General features: G+C 22.7%; 10 protein-coding genes across 10 annotated transcripts; 3 read left to right on the forward strand and 7 right to left on the reverse strand.

Annotated features, from left to right (window-relative positions):
• Nucleotides 1–207: 207 nt before the first annotated feature.
• SRAE_2000483700 (LD29223p) lies at nucleotides 208–1196 on the reverse strand (the record flags this gene model as incomplete). Its single annotated transcript, XM_024643767.1, has 2 exons — nucleotides 208–750; nucleotides 804–1196. The coding sequence occupies 2 exons, from the start codon at nucleotides 1194–1196 to the stop codon at nucleotides 208–210; spliced, it is 936 nt and encodes a 311-aa protein (XP_024509402.1).
• Nucleotides 1197–1647: 451 nt separating this feature from the next.
• SRAE_2000483800 (39S ribosomal protein L39, mitochondrial) lies at nucleotides 1648–2657 on the reverse strand (the record flags this gene model as incomplete). Its single annotated transcript, XM_024643768.1, has 2 exons — nucleotides 1648–2360; nucleotides 2414–2657. The coding sequence occupies 2 exons, from the start codon at nucleotides 2655–2657 to the stop codon at nucleotides 1648–1650; spliced, it is 957 nt and encodes a 318-aa protein (XP_024509403.1).
• A 1449-nt stretch (nucleotides 2658–4106) lies between these two features.
• Nucleotides 4107–6657, reverse strand: SRAE_2000483900 (Dehydrogenase/reductase SDR family member 7; the record flags this gene model as incomplete). The annotated part of the gene is made up of 5 exons (XM_024643769.1): nucleotides 4107–4161; nucleotides 4210–5023; nucleotides 5103–5164; nucleotides 5476–6409; nucleotides 6462–6657. The coding sequence occupies 5 exons, from the start codon at nucleotides 6655–6657 to the stop codon at nucleotides 4107–4109; spliced, it is 2061 nt and encodes a 686-aa protein (XP_024509404.1).
• A 1400-nt stretch (nucleotides 6658–8057) lies between these two features.
• Nucleotides 8058–10993, forward strand: SRAE_2000484000 (Tudor domain-containing protein; the record flags this gene model as incomplete). Its single annotated transcript, XM_024643770.1, has 2 exons — nucleotides 8058–8261; nucleotides 8324–10993. 2 exons carry the CDS (start codon nucleotides 8058–8060, stop codon nucleotides 10991–10993), a joined length of 2874 nt encoding a protein of 957 aa, XP_024509405.1.
• Nucleotides 10994–11376: 383 nt separating this feature from the next.
• Nucleotides 11377–12186, reverse strand: SRAE_2000484100 (Armadillo-like helical domain and Armadillo-type fold domain and Pre-rRNA-processing protein IPI1/Testis-expressed sequence 10 protein family-containing protein; the record flags this gene model as incomplete). Its single annotated transcript, XM_024643771.1, has 1 exon — nucleotides 11377–12186. The coding sequence occupies one exon, from the start codon at nucleotides 12184–12186 to the stop codon at nucleotides 11377–11379; it is 810 nt and encodes a 269-aa protein (XP_024509406.1).
• A 183-nt stretch (nucleotides 12187–12369) lies between these two features.
• SRAE_2000484200 (Cullin 1a) lies at nucleotides 12370–14829 on the reverse strand (the record flags this gene model as incomplete). Its single annotated transcript, XM_024643772.1, has 3 exons — nucleotides 12370–12564; nucleotides 12618–14658; nucleotides 14711–14829. 3 exons carry the CDS (start codon nucleotides 14827–14829, stop codon nucleotides 12370–12372), a joined length of 2355 nt encoding a protein of 784 aa, XP_024509407.1.
• A 1340-nt stretch (nucleotides 14830–16169) lies between these two features.
• Nucleotides 16170–17687, forward strand: SRAE_2000484300 (Zinc finger, C2H2 domain and Zinc finger, C2H2-like domain-containing protein; the record flags this gene model as incomplete). Its single annotated transcript, XM_024643774.1, has 2 exons — nucleotides 16170–16326; nucleotides 16813–17687. 2 exons carry the CDS (start codon nucleotides 16170–16172, stop codon nucleotides 17685–17687), a joined length of 1032 nt encoding a protein of 343 aa, XP_024509408.1.
• Nucleotides 17688–17906: 219 nt separating this feature from the next.
• On the reverse strand, nucleotides 17907–18805 carry SRAE_2000484400 (Protein FRG1 homolog; the record flags this gene model as incomplete). The annotated part of the gene is made up of 3 exons (XM_024643775.1): nucleotides 17907–18577; nucleotides 18620–18693; nucleotides 18744–18805. 3 exons carry the CDS (start codon nucleotides 18803–18805, stop codon nucleotides 17907–17909), a joined length of 807 nt encoding a protein of 268 aa, XP_024509409.1.
• A 780-nt stretch (nucleotides 18806–19585) lies between these two features.
• SRAE_2000484500 (Maternal protein pumilio) lies at nucleotides 19586–23733 on the forward strand (the record flags this gene model as incomplete). Its single annotated transcript, XM_024643776.1, has 6 exons — nucleotides 19586–21045; nucleotides 21090–21217; nucleotides 22721–22953; nucleotides 23001–23148; nucleotides 23201–23304; nucleotides 23347–23733. The coding sequence occupies 6 exons, from the start codon at nucleotides 19586–19588 to the stop codon at nucleotides 23731–23733; spliced, it is 2460 nt and encodes an 819-aa protein (XP_024509410.1).
• A 1287-nt stretch (nucleotides 23734–25020) lies between these two features.
• Nucleotides 25021–25776, reverse strand: SRAE_2000484600 (Calycin-like domain and Calycin domain-containing protein; the record flags this gene model as incomplete). Its single annotated transcript, XM_024643777.1, has 1 exon — nucleotides 25021–25776. One exon carries the CDS (start codon nucleotides 25774–25776, stop codon nucleotides 25021–25023), a length of 756 nt encoding a protein of 251 aa, XP_024509411.1.
• Nucleotides 25777–27364: the final 1588 nt, after the last annotated feature.

Here is a 27364-nt window from a genome sequence, read left to right on the forward strand (position 1 = left end):
TAAAAAAAAATTATAATATTTATTCTGATAGCTATGTTATGACAAATTCAAAAAAATCAATTTTATTTCCGTAAGTTATCATTAAATTAATTTCTTTTAATTTTAATAAAGTTCCTACTGAAATAGAAAATTTCCAAAAGATGGTTCTACCAAAATTGAATAGTACCAAAAAAAATGTTTTACTATGTACTTCTTAAAAATTTTAATTTAAAAATCAAAATCATTTAACTCTTCTTCAGATGATGGTGAATGATGGTTCCAATCAATTTTTGCTGTTACTGGTGTTACACAAAGAGAATCTTTGTATGATTCTGGTAATTCAAAAATTGTAGTATCAAAATTAAAACCATTATTGTACATTCCACATCCATAACTACTTTTGATCTGACGTCTTTTTAAAACATTTCTTGTTAATGGCAACGGTGTTCCTGGTTTGATTGTTAAAATAAGATTATATGAATTGGCTACCATGATATCTGCAACTTGATCAAGACTTTTATTGTCAACTGATATACCATTAACTTCTAAAATCTCATCATTTGGTGATAATAGACCAGATAATTCTGCTATTCCTCCACGTACTAGCCTTGATACAAAAATTCCATTCATCTTTACAATACCATTATGTGTTATTCTAAAAACTGTGTTTGTTTTAATGTAAAAACCTAAACTTAAATCGCCTTCTTGTTTACATAAATGAACTCGTCTCTGAGATTCAGGAAGATTGTTAACATCAAGAATTGCCGAAATCTAAAACATTTTCAAATTAATCAATTTAATTAAAAAAAAAAAAAGAAATTTACTCTTCTAAAATCCATCGGCTGAGATATAGTAAAGTTTTTTTGATTACTACTATTTGAAAAATTTAATAAAGTAGATACACTTTTTTTCTTTCTTAACTGAACATTACTTTCATTCACATGTTCTGTCCATGAATCTTTTTTTTTACTTACAACAAGTCTTAATAAATTTCCTTCAAAAGCTTTCCTCATATTATTTTCATTATTTATAGGAAGTAAATCTCCACCCTTTGATATGTAACAAATAGAAATAGGAATATCAATGAGATCATGAATTTGTTGTACATTTTTTGCAAAATCATCAAACGAGAATAAATCAACACCTTTTGAAATTTTTATAGAGAAACGTCGATACTCAAAATCAAACTTTGATTTTATTCTAATTATTTGAAACATTATTATAAAATAATATAAAATTACACAACAAATCCTAGCAAGATGACATAAATAAAACAACAAGAGAATAGTTTTAATAAATAAATAGTAATTGAAAACAAATGAAATAAATAATATATGAGAAAACGAATAAAAATCTAAATTACTAAGTGAGAAAGAAATGCAAAAATGACTTGTAAAATTGTAGTTATTTTTATTGTTATATAATATTTTATGACCGCATCATGTTTGAAAAGGAAAAAAGATATTCATACTCAAAGCAACAAAAAACAATATGTTTATAGAATGCCATTGTACACATGTATGTTATTATTATGTATGTTTATAAGCATATCTCTAAACTAAACTATTTTTAAAATATAACTTCAACTATGAGTAATAATAATTATATGTAGAATTTTATTTTTTTTTTTTGATTCTATAATTAATAATAAAATTTTCCAATAATTTTCTATTCTGGTGCAACAAGACGTTTTGATCTTTCAACTAATAAATCCCATGAATATGCACTGCATGTTTGGTCTTTAGGAAGAGCTAAACCTCTAAAACTATAGTGATTTGAAATTTTTCCACAAACAACATTTGTTATTTGAAAACGTCCAATTTGTGAAGTATTGCTAATTGTAAGTCCCGGTGATAAATCTATGTAGTCTCCTACTCTTACAATACCTATATTATTAACATTCTCTAATTCTTTTTCAAGTTGATCTATTATACCAAGACGTTCAATGTTATCACTAAATAACTCTCGTGCCATATCTGATTTTACATATATATTTTCAAAATTGTATTCTTTTAATATAATATCATTATATGCTGCTTTTGTCAACAGGTTTAATTCATCATTTGTTGGTACCCAATCATAAAGAGCATGAATTTTGGCTACAGATTCAAAATAACCTTCAGAAAGAGACCTATGAAGAAAAGGATGTAAGGTAACCTGAGTTTTAAAAGATTTCTCAATAACGGCTGATAGGATAAGAGTTGCAGATCGCCAAAATGCATGATTTATTTCTGTAGCATATTGTTGTGAACTAAAAGGTAGAAATGTTAATGTACATTTATCTTCAGTTAACGGTGTATGCATAGACACAACATTAGAATTATCAGATGATGTTGACAATAAACATAAAGCACTATTTATAGCAAACTGCCTATTTACATCTGTATAGAAAAAAAAAAGACTATTTTTAAGCAATTAAAAAATAAAAACTTACGTTTAGCACAATCATAAGGTGTAGATAAATCTTTATTCATTAAGACTTTTACAGGCTCAGCATCAGGTAATGTTACATTAACTAAAATTTTTGTAATATCTTTCTTTTTCTCAGCCTCTAAAGTATTTTTAATAGTTTTATATAAATTCAATCTTTTAGACAATGTCTCATTTGTAATTGTTCTGGATGAAGATTGATTTCTAAGATTAGCTAAAGAAATTTTAAAACTACTAGCAAGTTTCATATTAATATAATTTAGATAAAAAAAATTTTAAAAATCTAAAATGGTAATAGTCAAAAAAAAATTATATCTATTTATCTCTTTGAGAAAAAATAGTGGGGCCTTTTAAACGGAAAGTGGAATAGTGTCTATTTGAGGATGTTTTATAGTACTCAGTAATATGGTAAAAATTCTTATATTTTACTGGCAATATGTTACATAATGAAATTTTTATCTGGAACAAAGTTCGTAATTAATACAAAAAAAATTTATAACATTAGAGTTTAACTTTTAAAAAGATATGGTTCTAAGTACAAAAAGTAAATTTATTTTAGAACAAATAATTTTTTAGTAGAATTTTACTTATGACTAAAAATGGTAAAAAAAAATTATTTGTTGGAATAAAAGTTTAAACAGCCAATTTTTGAGCAATAGTTGAAACGAACCGATTCTGAATGACTATAGTTTTTAAGAGAAATTTATTTGATTAAATATGGAAAAAAAAACTCCTTTGGAGGTATCATAGTTATTTATCAAATAGATAAAATGTCATAAATAATGTACATTATTTTCTTAAGATAGTTATGGAAAGATTGTTTTTAAATTTAAAATAATAAATATTCTTTTCTGATATTGTGAAACAATAGTAATTAACGAAGGTTCCAATGATTATAATTATTTTTAAAGAATTATACAATTATGTTAAAAAAAAGCTAGTAATTAGAAAAAAATAAACAAAATAATTTTTAAAAAAATGCAGTGGTAGAAAAATTATAAAATTAATCGTAAATTATTCCATCCCAATTATTGTAATTTATTACATAGATTTGTCATAAAAAAAACATTCATTTGGAAACCTGAAATTGTTGTCTTTTTGATAAGCAATTCATTTTAATATTCAAGAGGATGGAAAAAAATACCGAACTTCTAATAATTTTTAAGGCAATAAAAATTAACCAATATTGTTTATTTTAAAAGCTAATTATATTAATAATTATGATTGTAGTTATAATTGACAAAAACTTTTAAACATTAATTAAATATATTTATTATATCCATAAATAATTTTTTTATTTAAAAAAAAACTTGATTATGTTGTTTCTAGTAGATTTAAAAAAAATAATTTTATGAGTAAAAAATGAAACATTTCAAATATGTTTTTAAATTTCTTTTATATCTGTTTCAATTTTTATCCTTTTTATCCTATTCACAGGATATTTCACAAATGTTTTCAAGTTAAATTAAAATACTATAAATAAAACAAAGAAAGAAAAAAATTATTGATAATAATCAATTTTAGCAATGTAATTATTTTTTTATTATTTTGTCAATATGAATGTCAATTTTTTTTTAATTTTAATTCAGATTTTGACTAATTGTATTTGTAGTGAATTTTTATTTTTTAATGTGTTAATTATGATATTTTTTTAGTTGTTAATAAATATTCATCTACTTCTTGCACATATTTTTTTTTTATTTTGATCCTCTTATTTTCCGTAAATTTTCAATACCAATAAATTTGATTGCTCTTCAAAAAAAAAGATGTAAAATTATATGAAAAAAAAAAATAAATTACCTTAAGAAAAGTGAAGGAAAATAAACTGAAAGATATGTAAGTAGTAAAACATCAAATGTTTTAGAAAGCCAAACTTCTTTGCAGTTATTTGCAGCACTCTGGCAAATAGCTTCAGCACACCTTTCAACAGTCATATGTCTGTTAGTAATATTTTCAAGAACTTCATTATTAATTTCATTTGCTTTACCTGTAAAAGCATTTTTTGGATTATTTGGTGAGAAAGTTAAAGATGGACATATAATTGTAACATCAAGACTTTTATCAGAATACTCTACTGCTAATAATCTAAAGTAACCCATAAGAGCATGTTTTGAGGCTGTATATGAAGGAGATAATATGGCTGGCATAACACCACACACAGAACTAATTACAATTATTTGAATAGAATTAATAAAATCACTACGATCTTCTTTAAGATATTTTTTAATAAAAAGACGTGTTAATATAGTTGGAGACAGGGCATTTAAATTAAAACATTCCAAATCAACTTGTTCATCCACATCACACCATTCACTACGTTGTGATCTTCCAGCATTCAATATAATGACATCAATTTTACCAAAGCAGGAAATTGCTTTATCAATAATCTGTGATAAGGATTGATGATTTGTGATGTCACATGGAAGAATTTTTACTTGATCATTCATAAATGAATACTTTTGAATAATTTCATTTTTAATTCTTGATAACTCTTCTACTCTTCTAGCAGATATGATAATTTTAGTACGATGAAAAGATAAATGTTTAGATAATTCTTCACCAATTCCTGATGATCCTCCAACAATCCAAACAACTTTTTCTCTAAAATATTCATCTTAAAGGCATGTGAATGTAATATAATTATTTTCATAATAAGATGTTTGTCTAGTTATCTATAAATTTTTTCAACAAACCTTCATTCGTCCCCAAAAATGTTTTTGTATATAAGAACAAATTTAATGTTGAGTCAGTTGTCCTGACATAATAAATAATTAGTATTAAAAATAAAACATATATTAGATAAACAAGCATTATCTTAATCTATAAACACATTATATTTTTTTTTTATTATTATTAAATTAACAATCATTTTGTGCAAAAAAAAAAAAAATAGAAATATTAACGAAAAAAAAAACTTTCATTATATATCAATGTAACAATTAAAAATATATTAATCAATATTAATATATTAATTTACAATAATATGTATCATTAAAAATATGAAAAGTTTTATAAGAAATTTTTTTTTTATCAATTTATAATTGATGTATTTGGAAAAATGTTGACGAGAGACATCTACATGAACGTACTTCATCCTTTAAGTAACCAGGTATAGGTAATTTATTAATATTTTTATATTTAATATTTGAAGCAACTGCAGCAGTAGCAATAGATTGTAAAGAAAAGATAAAGTCTCTTCTTTTTGGCATTGCAAGTAATGGTTCAAAAAATAAACAATTACGAGGATCATTATAATGTTTAATTAAACCTGAAACTGTTGGAGATTTATAAACTTCATTATCCATTACATCAAAAGTATAATAACCATTTGAAAAGTCTATTCTAGCATGAAGTGTTCTTTCAAAACGCCTAAAAGATGCTGTAAATTTGTAGTCAAGTTGTGTTGAATCTCTAAGTAAAAATGTTCCATCAGGAAGATCATTTAATATTTTTTCAGCTTCATTCCGATCAAGAGATCCCCAATAATATGTTGAATTTATAATTTTTATCATATCAGGAATCATTGCATAATAATTATCTTTTATTTTACAACATGAACATTGTTCACATGGTTTAATCGTTCCTAGAATGTGATCTTCAGGAGAATGAGAAATTCTGGGACGTAAAGTAAAATCATCTCTTCCTTCGTCATCAGAATCATAACTTATTACATCTAAATGACCATTTATATGATTTCTTTCATCTTGTCCGGGTAAAATCGAATTAAGAAGATTATTATCATTATTTGATATCATTGTAATATTTTCAACAGCTTCCATATCATGAAACAACTGACGTTCATAATTTCCTTCATCAGATGGATTAAAAGTATTTTTCAATAAAATATCTGTCGTATTATTTTTTTCATCATTGGTAGTTTTTTGTTTTTCATTATTATTATTACTATTTTTAAAGATACCTATAATAGAAGGAGACTTTTCCTGAACAACATTTTTTATATTTTGTATTGTTTTACAAAATTTAGACACTAATGACGTTTCTTTAAAATATACATTATTTAAATATTTTTTTTATATTAAATACACACTTACTTTTATTTTTATTTGCTTCGTTGATGTTAAACTCTGATAAACCATATTCCCTACAACTAGAATTATAAGACTCATTGAAATGAATATTATGATTCCTGCTGTTGCCTTGATTATCAATTCTCCAGTCTCCATTATTTGAATTAACAATAACTAAACTACGACTTCTATTATTTGATAATTTAAATTTTTTCGGCATACCCCAAATTTTTTATATTTTGGCACACTTTAAGTGTATTCTTTTTTTTAAGATATAAAAAAAAAAATTTTTTTTATTCACTTTACTTTTTAGTTATATTTTTTAGGAATTTTTATTTTATAAATATGACAAAATCAATATTAAAGAATATTGAAGAGTGTTAAGAAAATATAAATAATAAAGTATGAGTAGTAGAAGTGAAAATTATAATCTTTTTAGAAAATATCTTAAAATATATTATAAATAATAATATATATGTATATATATTATATTAAATACCGGTCAATACATATATAAAAGTAATGAAAATTGCTTAAAAATAATAGTAAAATATAGTTGAGTGAAAATTTTAAAATGATTGTAGTGTTAAGATAATATAAGTTGGGTTAACGCTTATTAAAATATACTTATCTGGTACTTCTATTATTGTAATTTAAGATTTTTCAAGTCTATAATATTATATTCTTTATATATAAAAGAAAATATATGCAAATTTTATTCGGAAATAAATAGTATAATTATAAAGTACTTTTGTATTATGATGTTATAGAAATTTTTGTGTATAAATGATAAACATTATTTCAATGCACCCTTATTCCTCTATGTTAAAAAGAGCTAGAATATATTATTTTGATAGAATTTGACCTTGATAAAGTTAGAAAATAAATGTTTTTAAAAATAAGAATTATACTATTTTGTTCATTGAAACTTGCAAAATTATTTTTTTATCTTTATTGAATTATTAAATTCATATGAATTTGGTTTATCATTCATTTAAAATGATAAAAATGTTAAAATATTATATTTTACAGGATAATAACACAAAAAATAAATATTATTATCATTTAAAATGGTAAGAATCAGATTGATATTAATAAATGGAAAGATAATATATATGTATGACTATGGAAAATTTTTACAAAATCTTTATTTCTAAAAATTTCTACAGTAATTTAATATTATATTAAAGATAGGTAAAATATATTATCATATATAAATAATAAAAAAAAAATAATAAGCTTATGACAAATTTTGATAAGTAATTTGAATGATTAAAATTAAGTTAGCTATGTATGAAAAGGTGAGTTATTAATCAAATAAAGATATCTTTTTATTATTGGTTATAAATATAATTAATCTAATAATTTTGCATTAATCAAATAAATGTAAGACTACTTTTGGTTAGTAGTAAATTTTAAAAGAATACAAAGAGTAAGGTGTTTTATGTATATTTTTTGAATACATTTGTATTTCATGATATTAAAAATATACAGTGTGATTAAATAAAACAAATTTTTGAATATAACTTATTAAAAAAAAATAATGGAAACACTTTTTTTTTCTCAATTCAAACAAAATGGTTATGCTTTCATTTCATTATATTTTAACTATAATTGATGATGTATCCGCGTCCAAATCAAAATAGAAATTTTAAAGCTAATACTGTTAAAAGTAATTACTCAAGAATTAGTAAATACTCATCCTTTTATGAGAAATCTTCATCAATAAATCTTGAAAATATTAATCATTTTATTGAAGAAGAAAAGAATGACAAATATTTAGTTCAAATTGTTGTACCTAAATTTTGTAAAAATTTAAAAGCAGTAAGTTTATTATAAATTAATATATATATTTAAATTTAATCTTATTATTTTAACAATTTAAGCTATCTAAATCTGAAATTTTTAATTTGATTCATAAAAAAATTAAGAATTCAAATGTTTTTATACCAAAAGAAATTGATTTTAAAAAATATTTTGAACAATTAAACATTCCACAAAATATATTTAATAGTATTATGATAAATGAAATATATAATGCTATGAATGATAATTGTAAATTATCACTAGTTTCAATAAAAAATAATTTAGGTTTACAAAATACAATGTTAAAAAAATATGAATTTGATGGAAGTGATGAAAATGACAATTATTCAATAGACTCTTTTTATAATGATAAAAAAACAAAAAAAATATATAGTAGAGAAATGGATATGATAAATCATATGATGCCAGAAGTACCAAATAATATTAATAAATATGTTTTTAAGAAGAAAGGACAAACAGGATATAATAAAAATAACGATTTTGAAATAGAAAAAAATTTTTGTTTATCTTCTACTGAAAATGAACAGTTTGATAAAGATAAGCAAGAATTTAATGACAATTCTGATATTTGTTCAAAAATTGTCAAAGATACAATAAAAGATAATTCTTTAACTTTTCAAAATATTATTCCTATTATTTCAACATTATCCAAAACAAATTATCAAAATGTATTGGAACGTGATAATTCACCAATTAGAAGAACTTTATCAAGCTCAATTTATGTTCCAAGAAAGATTATTGATTCGAGAAATTTAAATGTTGAAATTGTTAATGTTATTTCTCCATCATTTATTTATGTTCGAGAGATTAATCATATAGCTAAAAATCTTACAATTAAAGTACCAATGGATTTAAAAGTAATAAAAAGTGAAATGGAAGATATTATTCATTATAATGCAGATGAATTATTTAAAATTCAAAATTGCAATGAACCATTTTTATGGAGATATTGTATGGCTCCTTTAGATGAAAAAAGTTTAGGAAGAGCAAGAATAATACAAAAAATGGTTGCTAATAATAGTGATATAAATTCAGATATGATAGATAATTTATTTGTTAAAGTATTTTTTCTTGATTATGGTACAACTACTTGGGTATATATAAAATGTTGTTATTTGTTTCCTTATCCTGAATGGTATTCATATCCACCACAAGTTATTCCAATTACATTAATTGATATTGCTCCAAAGTATGAAATTGGAAACATATTTGAAAGTACTTATAAATGGAAGCTTTCTATTTGTAATGAATTGTCAAATATTATTAGTAAATTCAAAAATTTTGAAGTTTCTATAATTAATGTGTATGCACAAAAAATAAATAAACTTTTTACATATGGTGGATATTTATATGGATGTGAAAGTATTTTTGATGAGAATAATGATCAAGAAAATATTACTAAAGTTAACATATCTTCTGCTCTTATTTGGAAATGTTTTGATGAAATTTTACATAAAGATAATAATAGTTACTTTGAAGCTCCTAATATATATGATGTTGATGTAGAATATATTGTTGATTTTAACTCTTTACCAAATTATTTGAAAAATGAACACAAATTAGTTAGAATAGCTAATATTATTACAACAAAGAAAATGTCTGAACATTTTACAGATGATAATTACAAAAATAACAGAAAGATTCGTATACCTCCATTACTCGTATCATTAGATGTATGGCCACGAGGAAATTTACCATGGGACTATGATACACTTGTTTATTCTGGTTTTGTTAATAATAATACCATAGGATTCATAGTAAATGATTCATCATCAAATATAAATTGTTTTAGTTTCTCAGTTATTCCAATATTAAACTATCAAATAGAACAAAGTTTTGTAGAAGATAATGTTATTTGTAATCAAATAGATAAAATATTAAAAGCTAAAAAAATGGTTGAAGATGTTTTGAATGATTTCTATCGTATTAAGGAAAATCGTAGATGTTTTAATTGGGAATATGTTCAAGGAAAACTTGAACTTTATGAACCGGTAAACTGTATAGTTGGTCTTATGGATGAAAATTATGGCTATAATTTTAATTGTCGTCGTGCTAGAATTCATTATTTAATTGAAAATTTTGCTGAAGAATTTGATTTATATTTTAAAGGAATTGTTCCAACACATCGTAAAAAACATATACGTTATGTAATTGTTGAATTATATGATTATGCTGATGTTATTGTTGTTCCAACAGATTCTATCTGTCAAATTCATCCAATGCATGATATTATCAATCCTTTTTCATTAAGAATGTGTATGGATTATGATATTGGAAATATACGATTAACAAAAATTAAAAAACTAGGTAAATTAACTTCACCAGAAGTGATTAGTTTAAAAAAAATCTTATCTGAAATTGTTTGTATTGGAACACCTAAACGTGCAATTCTCCAAGGAGGTCCAAGTGTTGGGATGAAAAAAAGGTATAAATTTGAATATTTTATACATCCATGGAAAGATCCATTTTCATACAAAATAAGATATATCACAGAATTATGGTCTGATAAAACAATATTTTTAGATAAAAAAATATTTTTATCAAATCAATATTTTAAAAATTTACACCACTGCACTAAACTTGAATATTTACAACAATTTAATAAAATTCCTACAGTACCAAATTATAACAATCAAAGATCATATTCAATTCAAAAGAAAAAAAGTCTTTTGACAAAAGGTATTACTCATTTAAAAACTTTTCAAAGTTATAATTTAAAAAAAAACTAATTTCCTTTTATACTTTTAATAATTATTGTTAATGAACTCTTTTTTTTTATTATAATAAATAAAATTACATTTAAAATTTGTACTTAAACAAAAAAATATAATGAAATAATGACTACATTTTCTATGATAATTCATTAACAAGGCAATACAATTTTGTAAAAGTACTCTTCTTTCATAAAAAAATATTTAATAATTTAAAATAACAAAAATAAATTACTTAAAATAATCACATCAAACTAGAAAAAAAAAATTTATACTTTTGAAAAATAAAAAACTTAACAACAAAAATTAATAAAAAAAATGTATCCGCATCCCTACTCTTATTCCAAGACAATAACTATATTTTTTATTACCGTTTTAGGATAACCAAATTATTCCGGTCATTAGTCGTAATAATAAACTTCTCGAAGAACAAGTGCTGAACCCAAAATTGGAAAATCAAAAGGATTTTTTTGTTCTATCAAATTTATTGATGTACAAGTCTTTTCATCAAAGTTTAATATACCTTCAAATGTTATTTCTTTTAAATTTTCCACTTTTGGTTTATAAACTTCTTTAAAAAGTTCAAATGTAGGAGCAACTGTTTCTGCCTTAATATTTTTTTTCCCACAAGAGACAAAACGTTTGAAACCATTAAATAAATCAACAGATTTAACACATAAACCAGGATAAACCTTAAACAGCATACATACAACATCAAGTGCAAAAAGTTTAACATGTTTTGCAATATGAGTTAATCCACAAAGAGCATGTGATACAAATAATGAAAAATGAGGATTCATTTGTGATTCAGAGACCTTAAAAATTAATGAAAAAAGAAGCTTTAGTTGTGAATGCATAGCAGAATCGTTTTTTGGATCTGATATTAACCGAGCAACAGAAGGAATAATATTCATGAGATTTTTTGACATTAAAGATAAATTATTTTTCAATAATTCTTTTACACCAATAACAGCATCCCTTCTGATATTTAGATTATAATGTCCCATCTGTTTAAATAATTCTCCTAAAGTTAAACCTCTATATGAAACCATTTCTGCATTTTTTTCTTGAAGTTGTTCAGTCAATAATAACTGTTTGCTTTTGAATCGAGTATCAGTAACATTAACTTTTTTAATAACACGTCCAGGTTTTAACTTTTTCTTCTTAAACGTTTCATGTTTTTTTTTAATTCCAATACGACTTTTTGGCATTTTAATCTAATAAAGATAAAAATAATTAAAATAAAAATAGATTAATACAGATATAAGGTAAATTTACAGAGAATTAACTGTTAAATGTAAAAAAAAATTAACCTTATAAGAAAATATTATAAATCAGTACGAGTGTAAAACAAGTTTAAAAAAAATATTATTTTGACAAAATAATTTAAAAGCTTAGGCCAAATATTCATAAGTTTCTTTGTCATTTTCTTTACGTTTCAAATATTCTTTCTCAATTAAAGCATCTATACATTTTTTAATTTGTGCTACTTCTGGTTTGAAACGATGTTCTATTTGACTAATAACTTCAACTAACAATTGTTGATGCTTCAATTCTTTCCGTGTTTTCATTACACGAACTATGATAGCCTAAAAATTATTTATATGTTAAAAAGAATATAAAAAATGATTAAAAAAAATACCTCCAAAAGACATTTCCTATCACTTTCAACATTATTACAAATAGCGATAGCTTCCTTGGCGGTTTCAGCTTTACCACCAGTTCTCGTTAGATCGATTTTCACTTTTTTATTTGTGAATGTTGTATTTAAAGAAAATACTGTACTTTCATTTATGTCGCTACCATCTTGCTTACATAAAGAATGAAGTAGTTCGTTTTTTACAAGTGGTATTATCATTGTCTTTATGTCTGAATCTTTTGTTCCCAGAATTCTTTTTATCTCTCCAAAGGTTGTCTCGTCTTTATCATTATACATCATTAAAATAGATATTTGTGGAGTAAAACATGTAAAAATGTGACGCCTTTCAAAACAGTTTGATTGTATTTCACCTTTTGAAAGATCTACTAAAAGATTTAATTTTCTTCCACTATGATGACCAATATAATACTTTTCAAATTCTTTCCACATAGAATTTAAGGATGGGGGTAAAGTACAGGACATAGTTTGCTTATATGGCCAGCTAACATTTGTAAGAATATTTGTTGAAAAGTCAAAGGATTTTATGCCTTTGTTTGAAAGATAATCACGAAAGTTCTTTGAGACATCCCTACTAATCATCATATCTTTGCTCATCTTTTCGAGTTTAGTAGTAAAATCAAACCCACATGAATTTTTTAAATGTCCAATAAAATCAGTTTCATGTTCTTCTCCAACAGATACATCATTAATAAGACGTTTAGCATATGATCGTGAATAAAAATTTAAGAATGTATCTTTATCACGAATATATTTAAATATTGTTGTTAAATCAATTAATGCTCCTTTCATTTCATCATCAGGTATTTTTGAATTTTTTTTAAGAATTGAATCAGCATATTTTGCCACCAATTCAGCACATTTCTTTTTATTTCCAGCTTTAGTTGTTACAGAATTTTCATTAATAACTTCCTGACAAGCTTTATCAAGTGCCTCAGAAAGAGAAAAATCTTTTTTGAAACAATCAGTAACCATAGAATTAAATCTATGATAAATTTCTAGTAACTTTTGAACGTATATTTTAGGATTTTGTGTAGCTACCTCAGAACATCCATCAATAATTTTTCTACCATACGTTATAATATTTTCTTGTAAAGTAGCAGTAAATCCAGTTTTAGCATCTGGAATATCTTTACATAAATTGTACATACGTGATAAATCATCACGTTTATTATCAACTACCATCTCCTCAAATGCTTTCCTAAAAATGTCAAGATGTTTTTCAATTAAAACTTTATTCAGAGTAGTACTAAGCCCTTCAGCTGTACGTGAATCCATGTATCGAGTACATCGATCTTTCTCTTCGTTAATTCTGTTCTCCACCATAATAAGATATTGAGACACAGTGTGATTCTGAAGATATTCAGTTGACTCTTCATCATAAAATGCTCTTGTTGCATCGAGATATCCATCTTCAAAAAATTCAACATAAATCTCCGTATTTTTGACAATTTTATCCTTTTGTACTGAAGAAGATGTGTATACAATTGAACCTACATTTCCTTGTTGCTGGTTTTGTTTTTCTGAAATTGTTAATCCCATAATTATATAAGACTGAAGTGTTGAAAATATTAATGAAGAATTGATTGTTTCGTTATGTCTTTCTTTATTAATCATATCAAGTATAGCAGAACTAATGGCATGATTATATGGAAAAAAAATATGTTCTTTAAATTCATTTATAAGCATGTTTTTAATAAATTTAACATCATCTTTTCCTTCCTCTATTTTACTTGTAATATAAAATCTGTTAAGGTAACTGAAACAAGTATTAGCAACAGTAGCAGAAATAAAAAAATTATCCCATAATTTGACGTATAATTCTAGTAAACTGACACCTTCAACATTAACTAATCTTTGACGCAGTTTTTTGACATATCCTATTATAAAATTTTTTAAAAACATATAAACTTCTTCACCAACAACTTCACCTTTGTTGGGAACACCATCTCTCCTTGCTTCAGCTAATGGTGCTGTAATTCTATTATCTCTATCTCTACTGTTAACACAAAAAGAATAAATAATACTAAAATTAAAAAATTAACAATAAAAAAAATATAATATTGTAAAAAACTTACGTGTAAAATTCCATTGACTTTTTTGGGGGATAATTGGTTAGACATAAAGGTTGGTCTGTGAAAACTTCACGAAGATTCTTTTCAATTGTCTCTTTTTCTTTAATAGTGAGACCTGACATTTTTATAAGTATTTTAAAAATTTATATGCTCAAATAAATTTATACAATCTAGAAAGATAAGTTTTAAAATAACAAATAACACGATGATAAAAAAAAAAATAAACCGTGATACATAATTGAAGATAAAAGAATTTCATTAGATATATTTCAAATAATAGTATGCTATATTAACTGTTTATTCATAAAAATTATAAATGTATCCGAAAAAAAAGCAATACATTCGTGTGATTTTGTTAGTTTATAAACCATGTTTTCAAAAACAATGATTTTTAATATTTAGAAGTATTTCAACAAAAATATACACTATATACCAAACATTATCGTTTAAAGAGAAGACCATTGAATCATGATTATTATTTTTATCAATTTTTTAATAACATCTCAAAATAAGAGAATTAAAAATATGCTTTTTTTTTAAGAAAATTTAACTTTTAATAAGATTTTTATAATTAAAAGTTTTTAATAGTATATTAATAAATAAATCATTTATGAAAAAAATTCTAGAAAATATTTTGTTTGGAGACATTATAATTTTCTAATTAAATCTAGATAATATACTTTATATAAAAAAAAAAATACTTGATAATATATATTTCTATTTAATTGGCACTTTAAATGATAATTTTTAAAGTGTTAAGTAAATGCTATATAACTTTTTCTTTTTAAAATAAAAAAAAATTGGAAATAAATGTATGTGTTATATTTATATATTTAATATTTTTATATAGAGAAAATGCAATTTTCTGAGAACACACATTATATAAATATTTTTCTTTTAACAAAATATATTCCTGATATATTTAAATTATAAAAGGTAAAGATAAACAAGTTATTATAATGTTTAGATGTATCATCTCGTTAAGATTTAATTTCTAAATATTATTTATATTCAATATAATATATAAATATAGTAAAAAATTACAATGTTATTGAGTAATACTTGTAATAAATTAATTAAAGAAGTATAAGATATGTATCTTACAATATTAGACGTAAATGATTACTATCAAAACACATATATCTTTGCATGTGAAGGAATAACAATATGTATATCAATTTAGGGCGTACAATGATACAGGAAAAAGAAAGATTTTTAATATATTAAAATAAAGATCGTTTATGTTAAAGTAAATTTATAAAAGATATATTGTTTTAGTTAAACTTTCGTCTAAACAATTTTCTCCTGATTATTTACACTTTATATTTTTACACATATTGACAAAATAAATATTTAATATCATACTGTATTGATTTTAAGGTACTTTAAAAATAAATTATACAATTGTGCCACAAAAGGTAAGAAATTTACATTAGATATAAACAAATTTTTCTTCAATATAATGAATTTCAAATGTTTAACAATAAAAAATGAAGAATATTGCATATATTGTAATAAAAGATTTACAAATCTTGAAAGTCACGAGATGGAACATTTTAAAGATAGATTAGGAGGTAAAGCTTTACTTGAATGTCATAAATGTTTTAGAACATATTTAAGTAAGTTTTAATAAATATTTTGTTGAGTGAAAAATTGGCTAATGTGGTACATATATTATATAGAACCTTAAAATTGAAGTTTAACTAATTTTTTTTTAATTATCATAACCAGTTACTTTATAAAATAAATAAAAAAATATATATGTGGTATAAGAAGCCTGTGAAAAAGTAAGAAAAATGAGTAGTTAATTATTTTTTTCATTGATTTGACGTTATATTATAAAAATAAAATGATTCTTCCTACACAAATAAGATCATTTTGAAAGTTAGGGGATCTATTTTATTTATATCTTATTTGTTTATAACTACATCCTTAACGATCCACGTGTAAGTCTAGTAAAGGAAATTGCAAGAGTCTCTTTCCCAACTAGATAACATATTTGTTTATGTTTGTTTATTTAATATTTTCTTAATAGTTAAAATTGTAGAAAAAGAAATATTATTATATTTTTTTATTATAATTTATTTTATTTATTCAATTTTTAGATATGAATGATCTAAAAACCCATATTAATAATATTCATGGAGTCCATAAAAACAATAAATTATTTCATTGTGATTCTTGTGGTCAAAATTTTACTACACAAAATGGCAGAGACCAACACTTAATTACACATATACCACATATTATGGAACTTTGTATGGAAGGTGTGGATAAAAGAATGGAAAATGCTGATGAGTATCTTGAATCTAATGAATGCCCTTTATGTAAAATGAGAACTAGTACTAGAAAAAGTTTTCGTTTTCATTTACTATTTTCGCATTTATTAAAAAATCCTAAAAGTTTATTGACTTTAGTTGTCAATGAAGAAGTTGTTGGAACAATTCCTGAGACTGAACTAAAAGTTATTGGATTTTTAGCTAAAAAATACAATCATAAAAAAAATGAAAAAGAAGAAAAAAAGAAAAAAAGGGAAGCACTCAAAAAATTATTGATATCAAGAAAACGCTATAATTCAAGGACCGCATCTACATCATCTTCTGGTATTGGAAGTTCAATCGGAGAAGATGATACCGAAATAATTGAAGAACTTAAAAGGCAAAAACAAACTAAGCAAGAAATAAACGAAAATGGTACTACTTATATAAAAAAAAATATTGATATTACATTAAAAAAACAGGTACCAATTAAATCCCAAAATGACAATAATAATTTTCCATCTGACAGTAGTTCACTATCTTCTATTGATGAACCAATTCTATTACGTGAAAGATTGATATCAAAATGTTTGAAAGCAAAAATAAAATCCAATGATACTGTTTTCACTGTATGTATTTGCAACAAAAAATTTGAAAATCAATCAGACTTTGAGATTCATATTGCCTGTGTTCATTTTGTCAATGGTCAACTTGTAATATAAGCCATATCCTAATATTATTTTACACTTAAACAAACAAAAAAAAAATATTTCCACAAACAAGAGCGTATAAATTGATAAGGTATACAAATCAACAGGTATGCAGGCATTTTAATTATTTTGATGTTCTAATTTAATTTTTATATTTTTCCATTGTTGTTAATAGAGATTAAAAGTACTACTTACAATTATTTTATATTAAAAAAATTATGATGTTTAAAATTAACAGTATCGATCAGATTTTGTTTTCATTCGACGATCTAGAAGAGTTGCATGTAACGTTCCTTCTTTCTTTGCCTTTTCAATTTCACTCTTATCTTGTACATTTACACATATTCGTTTATTCTTTAAATCTACCCGAGAATGTTGATACATTTTAATATAAGATGTTTCACAATCTGCAGACGCAAGTGTATCTTCAGTAGGTATATAATCAACTTTTTGATCAAAAACTGCATTTGTTCTTATATTAATCATCTCAAATTCTCTTGCAGTTAAACTACTACACATTACAAAATTATCTGAATCATTATTCATTGTTAAAAAACCTCCAGAAGCAACATTTTGTATTGCAGTTTTATTATTTTCAAAAACAATTTCAAATCTTTCTCTTTCACTTATAGCTTCTGCAGTTGCAACAAGTTCTTTATTAGCATTAACACCTATATATCTTCCGTATCCAGTTTTTATTGAGAACGCCACATCATCTGGAGCTTTTATAATTGTAAAAACTTCCTCTGGGTTTGGTGGAGAATTGTCTTCATGAACAGATCCAATTTTAAATTTACCATTATCCTGAGAATAAAGAAAACGTTTAGAATAATCACCACATTCAAATGCAACATCCATACCACCACGAATCTCTCTTGCAAGTGTTAAACGTCTCCAACCACCTGAAATTTAAATGAAACAAAATATTTAGATATTAAAGTTACCTCTACTCTCAGCATCATGATCAACTTCTTTTACTTTATTTATAATTTTTTTCTTTTTTTTATCAATGCCAAAACTAAAAAAAAAAAATTAGTGGTATATACTGAAATATTAATTTACACTTACCTTACTTTCCCTTTTAATTTGAAACCTCCTTTTTTTACTTTTGCATAATCACTTGAAGACATTTTGACAATTCAAAATAGAGTTTTTTTTTTTGGAGAAACGTAATATAAAGTTAACATCCGCAACTCATTTTTTTTGCCTTTGTTGCAAATTTCATAAACTTAGCCAACAAAAGTGAAGACTTTTAAGCAAATATTGTCATAAAATATAAATATTTTAGTAATTTTTTTACAATTAAATACCATTAATTATTTAGTAATATTTAGCATGAAATAAATATGTGATTTGTTAGCCTTAAATATAATTAGTATTCATTAAAACCAGGAAATAGATCAAATTTATTTTTTTGAATTTAAAATTCTTTTGTTCATTGAGTTTAGTTTTAAGATTCATAATTAACAATTTACGTTTACTAATAAAAAAAAGGAAACTTTTTGACATGACAGAGTATTGAAAAAATAGAAGATCTTGCATATCATTTAATTCACAAAAATGGCAGTTCTAGTTCAACTTCATTAATGTTAGTAATTTCACATTGAAAAATTTTATGAAGCAGAATTATCATCCATAATTGTTTAAATATAGCAATAAATGTTTTTAGAACAATTAATTAGTTAATTATTTAGCATAAGTATATTATATATTACTTTAAGGTGATATATTTTATTAGGTATCCTGAACAGAAAAAAAATTAATGTAATATTTATAGAAAAATATAAAAATTCATAAATTATGTTGGTGATTTGACTTAAAATATACACTAATTTCAAATATTTAAATTTATCTTAACTTTTTGTAAATTTTTTCTTATCATTTTATACTTTCAGTTACTTGTATATATTATGGCTATGAATTATAATATGGTAACATTAACAGATAAACTTGAGTATGTTTCAGATCATTCACAATTTGAAAACAAGAGTAGCTTACAAGATGCAAAAAACATTGATATCAATTTAACAAATTGTTTTTCTAAACTTATGCTTAATAATTCTCAGAAATTTTTAACAAAATGTGATAACAATTTGTTAGAAGAGGAAAAAGATTTAGTTTGGAAAGAATGTGAACAAGAATTATTATGTCCCAAAACTGTTAATAAAAGAAGACCCTACAAAGAAAATATTCATCAGTTTCAATCTTATTCTTCTCTTTACTTTCCATATGATGTTCGAGGATTGTCTTCTTCAAATTTACCAAATTTATTCAAAGAACAAAAAATATCATCAAATTTTTTGGTTGGTGAGGAATCATCTAAACCTTTTTTAATGTATGAAACACCACCACCTTCACCTTTCTCTATAAATCCGATAACCTTTGGTAATGATTTTAATTTATTTCTTCAAAATAATGGTCAACATCAAAAATTAGAATGTTTGTATGGATTAAAAGATGATTATTCACCTCCTTTAAACTCTAAATATTATTTTACTTCTGAAAAGAAGAAACCTTTTAATCGAAAATCAAATCAGTTGTTAGAAAGATGTCGTAATGGCGATGTTGATGGTCTTGATCTTGATAATATTAAGAGACATATTTTTACTTTTGCCACAGATCAGTTTGGTTCTCGATTTATTCAACAGATGTATGAATCTTCATCAAATGAAAAAAAAGCAGCTATTTTTGACTGTTTGCTACCACATGTTTTAAAATTATCATGTGATGCTTTTGGAAATTATATTATTCAGAAACTTTTTTCTTTAAGTAGTGAATTGCAAAGAAGTCAAATTTTTGAGGTACTTCATGGAAACTTTTTAAAATTATCTCTTAATCCTTTTGGTTGTCGGGTAATGCAAAAAGCTCTTGAAACCGGTGATTCTGTGGAAACTGCTTATATTGCAAATGAAATAGAAGATAATATTGTTAGATGTATGTTGGATCAACATGGTAATCATGTAGTTCAAAGAATAATTATTGGAATTTCAACTGAAAATTATGAGAATATTATTTTAAGGATTGATAAAAATAAAAATGGTCTTTCGTATGTTGATCTTTCACTTCATCAATATTCTTGTCGTGTTATTCAGTCAATTATTAAAACAATACCATCTTTTATAAGATTTATTATGACAAATGAGCTTTACAATTATGTGGATTGTCTTTTTTCTCATGAATATGGAAATTATGTTGCTCAAAAAATGTTTATTTATGGGTCTTCTGCAGAACGACATAAAATATTAAAGTGTTTTCGTGAAAATTTATCATGTTATTCATGCAATAAGTATGCTTCTAATGTTATTGAATTTTGCCTTAAAAATGGAACGTCTACAGAAAAAAATTATTTAATTGATAAAGTTTTTGAAAAGTAAGTTTATGTTTAACTGTAAATTTAAATCTTTTTTTTTACAGTTCTTCCGAAAATCTCTTACGTTTAATGATTTCTGATCAATATGGAAATTATGTAATACAACAGATGATTGAAAGTGCTAATGAAACTTTAAAAAAGAAACTTATTTTTGCTGTGAAATCAATGCAATGTCAATTAAAAAATCACTCATTTTATAGGAATGTTTTTAACAAATGTACAATTTCACAAAAATAAATTTTAATATAAAATTTAATATAAAAAATATTATTCATTATTACTTTTATGAATATACATATATTTAATATGTAACTCAAAAACTTTTAATTATCTTTTCTTAATATTTTTTATATTGTACTTTTACTTGTAAATAATTTATATATATATATGTGTAATATAATTATAATCATGTATTACTTAGATTAAAATAAATAAATTCTTTTTTTTTTTAATATTTGTAAAAAAGATATAAAAAGTAACCAATTTTATTCTTTGTCACTCTAAAATTAGCATTAATTTTTTACTTTAATTTTTATAATTATTACTGAAGGCTTATAATTATACTTTCTTTTACAATAATAATTTTTTCATTTAAAATGTAATTATAAAATAGAAAAAGTAGCATTTATATATTTAACCATATATCATTTTTTTTATATAAAATTAATATTTAATTGAAAATCGTATAACATTAATTTATGAAATGAGAAAAACTATATGGAATTGACATTATATATTTATATTAAATTGGTGGGTGAAAATTTCCATACTTGTTTAGTTTGAAAATATATATTCTACATTTTATGATATGTCTATTTGTACTTGGACTTATATTAAATGATATTGTTTATTGATTTTGATACATTTAAATTATTTAATCCTTTCTATATTATTTTTAATTTTTGCAATTAATGTCATTGTTATTGTTAAGACATTAATTTTTTCCCTTTATAACGCTTCAAATGAAAGTCTCTTGTTTTTTATTTTAATGCATTAATAGATTTTACAATCTTTTTTTTTTATTTTATTTATAACCATATTATATAAATTTCACCAGAACTTTTTTTTTAATATAACATTTTTTTTTAAACGGATTTCATTTATATATGTAAACAAAATTGAGCATATAAAATTTTGATAAAAGATATTTAGTAATCATAAAAAATTTTAATATATTAGTGTAGTAATATCTTATCAAATTTTCTTATTTTCTTAAAATTTATACTTATTTCTATAAATAAATTGTAGTACTTAATTCTTTTTTTTTTTTGTTAATATACTTCTATAACTTTATTCCTATCAATTTTATATATGCATATTTTTTAAATTTTGTTGATATAATGACAATTTTATAAAAAATACATCATTTACACATAAAATCCTCAAAGCTATATTTTATTCTAACAAACATTTCCTTTAAAAATACTATACAACATTTTTAATTGTAAAATGATAACTATAAAAATTAATATAATATTATTAAGTATATATTATTAGTGTACCTTTTTAAAAGTTAAAAGTATTTATTATTTAAAGAAAAATTACTTAAAAAAATAAAAATTTTTTTAATGGCATTTTAATATTTCGTTTTATCTTATTTTTTGTATAATTAATATTTATTAAATCTTATAAAAAGATACGTAATTTATTTTTTAACTTTTTAAAATTTTTATAGATAATAATAATATTATGTCGTCAGTTGCGACAAATAATAATATTAATACTTCAAAAAGCATATCTAAAGAACATTTAAAAAATTATGGAGAAGTTAGAATTTTAGAAGATAGTGACTTTGAAAAGATTCGTATATTATGTCAAGATGATGAAAATTGGAACTGTGTTTTTGACAAGAAAAATAGTAAAGTTTGGACATTAGAAGTATCTGATTCAGAATTTTTAATGTACCGTGTAAGAATTATTTAATATATCTATCTAAATTAATTTTTTTTTTTAAGGTTTCAACATTTTTTGAAGATGTTGAAGCAGATATTGTTTATGATGTATTACTTGACCCAATTTATAGAAAAAAATGGGATAAGTATATGATTGATGGTAAAGATATTGGTATAATAAATCCAAATACAAACATTTGTTATTATGCAGGTAAAAAAAAAAAAGAATTATAATATATAATTTTTTTTATTAAATGTTACAGTTGGTTGTATGCCACCATTCAAAAGTAGAGATTTTGTTATGCAACGTTCTTGGTTAGATATGGGAGAAGAAAAATTTATATCAAGTCATTCAATATGTCATAAAGTATGTTATTATCTAAAAAAAAAAGTTAATAGTTTGTTTTAGGATTACCCACCATTTTCTAAATATGTTCGTGCTTCAGTCTATTTGACAGCATACCACATTCAACAACTTAAAAATGGATGTAAAATTACATATGTTGCTCATTCAGATCCCCGTGGAAAACTTCCTATTTGGTTTGTTAATAAATTAACTAAAACTATTGCACCTGTTGTTATAAAAAAATTACATAAACACTGTCTCTCATATACTGCCTGGAAAACTAAACATGAAGAATATTTTAAACCATGGAGATTTCCTGAACAAATGTTAGAATTACCGAAAATTAATTTATCTGATTGTGAACCACATTTATATGAAGAAAATTTGAATATAGTTGATGAAAGTAATGTTAAAGATTGTGACGATGTATTGGAAGATATTAATGAATAATAAATTTTCACTTTCTTTCAGTTTTTAAAATTTATCTAATTTTAAAATTTGAAAGTAACAATTTAAATTGATTTTATATATATTTTTAGAAAATAATAAAATTTATCAAAGTATTTTTGATTCATTAATTTTGTCTTGAAAATAATTTTATTTTATTACATCTATTGGTTATTTCTAGCCTATTTTGATTATAAATTATATGTCTATATCTTAAAATATTTATCAAATATTATTTTTTGCCAAATATATATTTTTTTTATTATATATCAATGAATTTATTTCATATTTTTAATATGTTGTTAAATGTAATATAAAGACTATAAAAGAACTTATAAACTTTTTTTTGTATATTATATATAAGTTTATCATAGTTAAAATGATAATCTTTTTTACCTGAAATTAACAATCAAATTGTCAAAAATATTTTATCAATGATAAGTTATCAATTGTCTGACTTTATCAATTTAAATGTTTATGATATGTTTTTTATTACCATTCATATTATTAGTGACATTTATTTTATTAGAAACAAAAATTCATTAATAATAAACTGTTTATATAATAGAATAGTAATAAAATTTTTATTTTTTGGAAATAAACAAAAAAAAGATATATATAAAAACATTTAAAATAAATATAAATCTGATAATTATTTAGAACTAAAAAATTAATATGTTAATTTTGTTAAATAATATATTTTTTAAATTATCAATACAATTTTTTCAAAGATGTAAAGTTAAAATAATTTTATGCAACAGTTTAATTTAAAATTAATAACGAATTAAATTAAATATCATTTAGAAAAATAAATTTTATTTGAAAAAGAAGATTTCATTTTTCAATTGCTAACATTACCACGCAACAATCATATTATTAATTAGCAAATAAAAATTAATTCATGTGTGAAAAAAAAAGAAAAAAAATTATTAATACAATAAATTTATATTTTAAATATATTTTTTTACATTCACATTATTTAATAGATGCTTTATTTTTTATTAAACAAAATTCTACTTGATAAATTTAGAGACATTTAATTTTTAAATAAAATTAATAAAACCATAAAATAAAATTGCTAAATGAGAAAGATTAAATATTTTTTTAATTTATACTAAAAAAAATATTTCTTTTTTAAAAACTATTGATTTGTTAACCTATTTATATTAATTTCTTGTAATATATTTGAATTTTTTTTATATTACACATGTATTTATTAGTTACAATTAAAAATTTTTAATTTCAAGAAAAGAATTAGTTTTTTCTTCCGAATTAAATAATTTCAAAATACTATGTTACTATGTCGTAATTGTAAAAATTTTGACAACCATCGAAATTTGTTACTTCCAATGTAGCATTTGGTATTATTGAAGAATGTGCAAATCCATGTTTATCTAAAAATTGCCCAATCTCAACACCATGTTGTTGGATAAATTTTTCTGGTTCTCTGGCCAGAACTATTGTTGGTGCTTTCATAGGTTGTGATAATATCATATATTCATGAACATTATCATTATTTATTTCTCCAAGTTTTATTAAAAAGTATGGACATACATCATTAGGATGATTCAAATGAAATAATATTTGTCCTGGATCTGGACCAAACTGTTGCCCATCACCTCCAATAACAATGTCTTGTACACCATCTTTACAATATTCTTTAATTGAAAATGATGAAGTATACTTATTTTTCTCAATCATTTTCATATCAAAAACACAACATTTTTCATTATGATAGCTGGGTGTATCAATAATAACATACCATTTTCCCATTAATTTTTCGATATCTAATTCTCCAATAGCATGAAATAAATTTCTATAAAATCGTTCTGTTAATGCATCAGCATCAGAATGTTTTAATATTAAATTTAAATTTTTAAGTGTCACTGAATTTTTTGCTTTTTCTATGCAAGAATTTCGATAGAGATTAAAAATATTGTAAGCAGGAACCGTTCGTCCAGGTACTGGTATTCCAACAATAGCTCTTTTTGCCGTTGTTTTTGTTATAAAGATTAAAATTATTAGTAAAATATGTAAATATAACATAGTTGTGACATGAAAAGTATGGTTTTGATCAATATAAGAAAAATATATATATGATTCGAAATTTAAAACTATTCTTTCAAAGTAGGTCAAGGACTTTAAAAGTTAATATATTTATTGATAAAAATATTAAGTTCTTAATATTGAATGTTATAAATTTACCCTTTACAAAAAATTTTTTTTAAAAATTGAAGAAGCAATTAAAATGAAATTTTTATCAAACATCAAAAATATTATAAAAGCATAAAATTAATTTTGATACTTTAAGATTTAAATAATTTTTTATAATTTTTTAAAAACAAAAATATAAAAAAAAAATACAGTCAAAATATAAACATGGTGATTTATGAAGACTTTCCTACGTAAACAACTTTTTACAAGATTTTAAATGATTGTATTTTCGTTATATAATTGAATGTTTAATTTATACTGCATTTTTGTGATGTCAAAAAAGATGATTTCAAGAACATTCTTTATAAATATTTTTATTAAAAAAAATTTGCTTGTTTTATAACATTACTTGAAAGTGATTTATTAATTACAATTCAATATGAATATTAAATCAAAATTTTAATATCGTTATTTTTTAAAAAAATATAAAAACTTTTTTTAAATGAGATTCAATTCTTTACCATTGCTGATATAGAAAATGTTTTGTTTTTTTAGTAATTTCTATATTTATTTTTAGAATGCAGATTCTTTTCTAACTCCCTAGTGTGTTATACTCGAAACTTTTGATTATCGTTTTGCAAAATCTAATTGTAAGTATCTGTATTCTAAAAAAAATTATTAACGTTTTATCTTATCAGTTAGCATTTTAAAATTCTCCTATCAGAAACAAAACTTCAAGAATCAACTTTTTTTTAATAACTAATTTTTTTTGTAAACATATTAACTATTATAATAGTTAAAAATTCTATAGATAAATTTCTTTAAAAATTTTTTATAATGTTTTCAAAATTCCAGGTAAAAAAAAGGTTTCAAATTTAATTTTTTTATTTTTTATCTGAGTTATGTAGATCATTATAAAAATATAATGTGCTTTTTTAAAGTTCTTTTATACAATTTGGTGTTTGTCTCATTTCAAATGCATTATTTTCAACAAAGTTACTAATTTTTTTAAGTTCTGAGAAAAAAAATGTTTTTATTATAAAGATTCATTAATGATGATCTTTTTTCTGTGTTTTAAAAAAACATTTTTCTGCAAAATCTAAAAAAATACCACAATTAAAAATTTACTACATGTATATAAATAATAAAAAAAATGATATTTATATTATAAAAATAATCTTAAAAAAAAATGATTTTAGCAAAACTGGATAGTTGCAAAATTTATTCCATTATTTGTGATTTATATATAATTTAGTTTCAATGGAAAAACATTCGAGAACCACACTGTATATATATTATTATTAAGCGAATTACCACATAGCTTACCTAGTACTCTCATAACGAAACATATATAAGTATCCTTAGGTCTTCATTTTGCTTGTTTATTTTTTGGTATACTGTTCGTTATTTCTTGTCTTTTCTTATATACTATATTTTTTTTTGTTTTTTCAAGTTATTTTAACTATTGATCTGTTAGTCT

The sequence above is a fragment of the Strongyloides ratti genome, assembly GCF_001040885.1.
Source record: "Strongyloides ratti genome assembly S_ratti_ED321, chromosome : 2".
Lineage (NCBI taxonomy): Eukaryota > Metazoa > Nematoda > Chromadorea > Rhabditida > Strongyloididae > Strongyloides > Strongyloides ratti.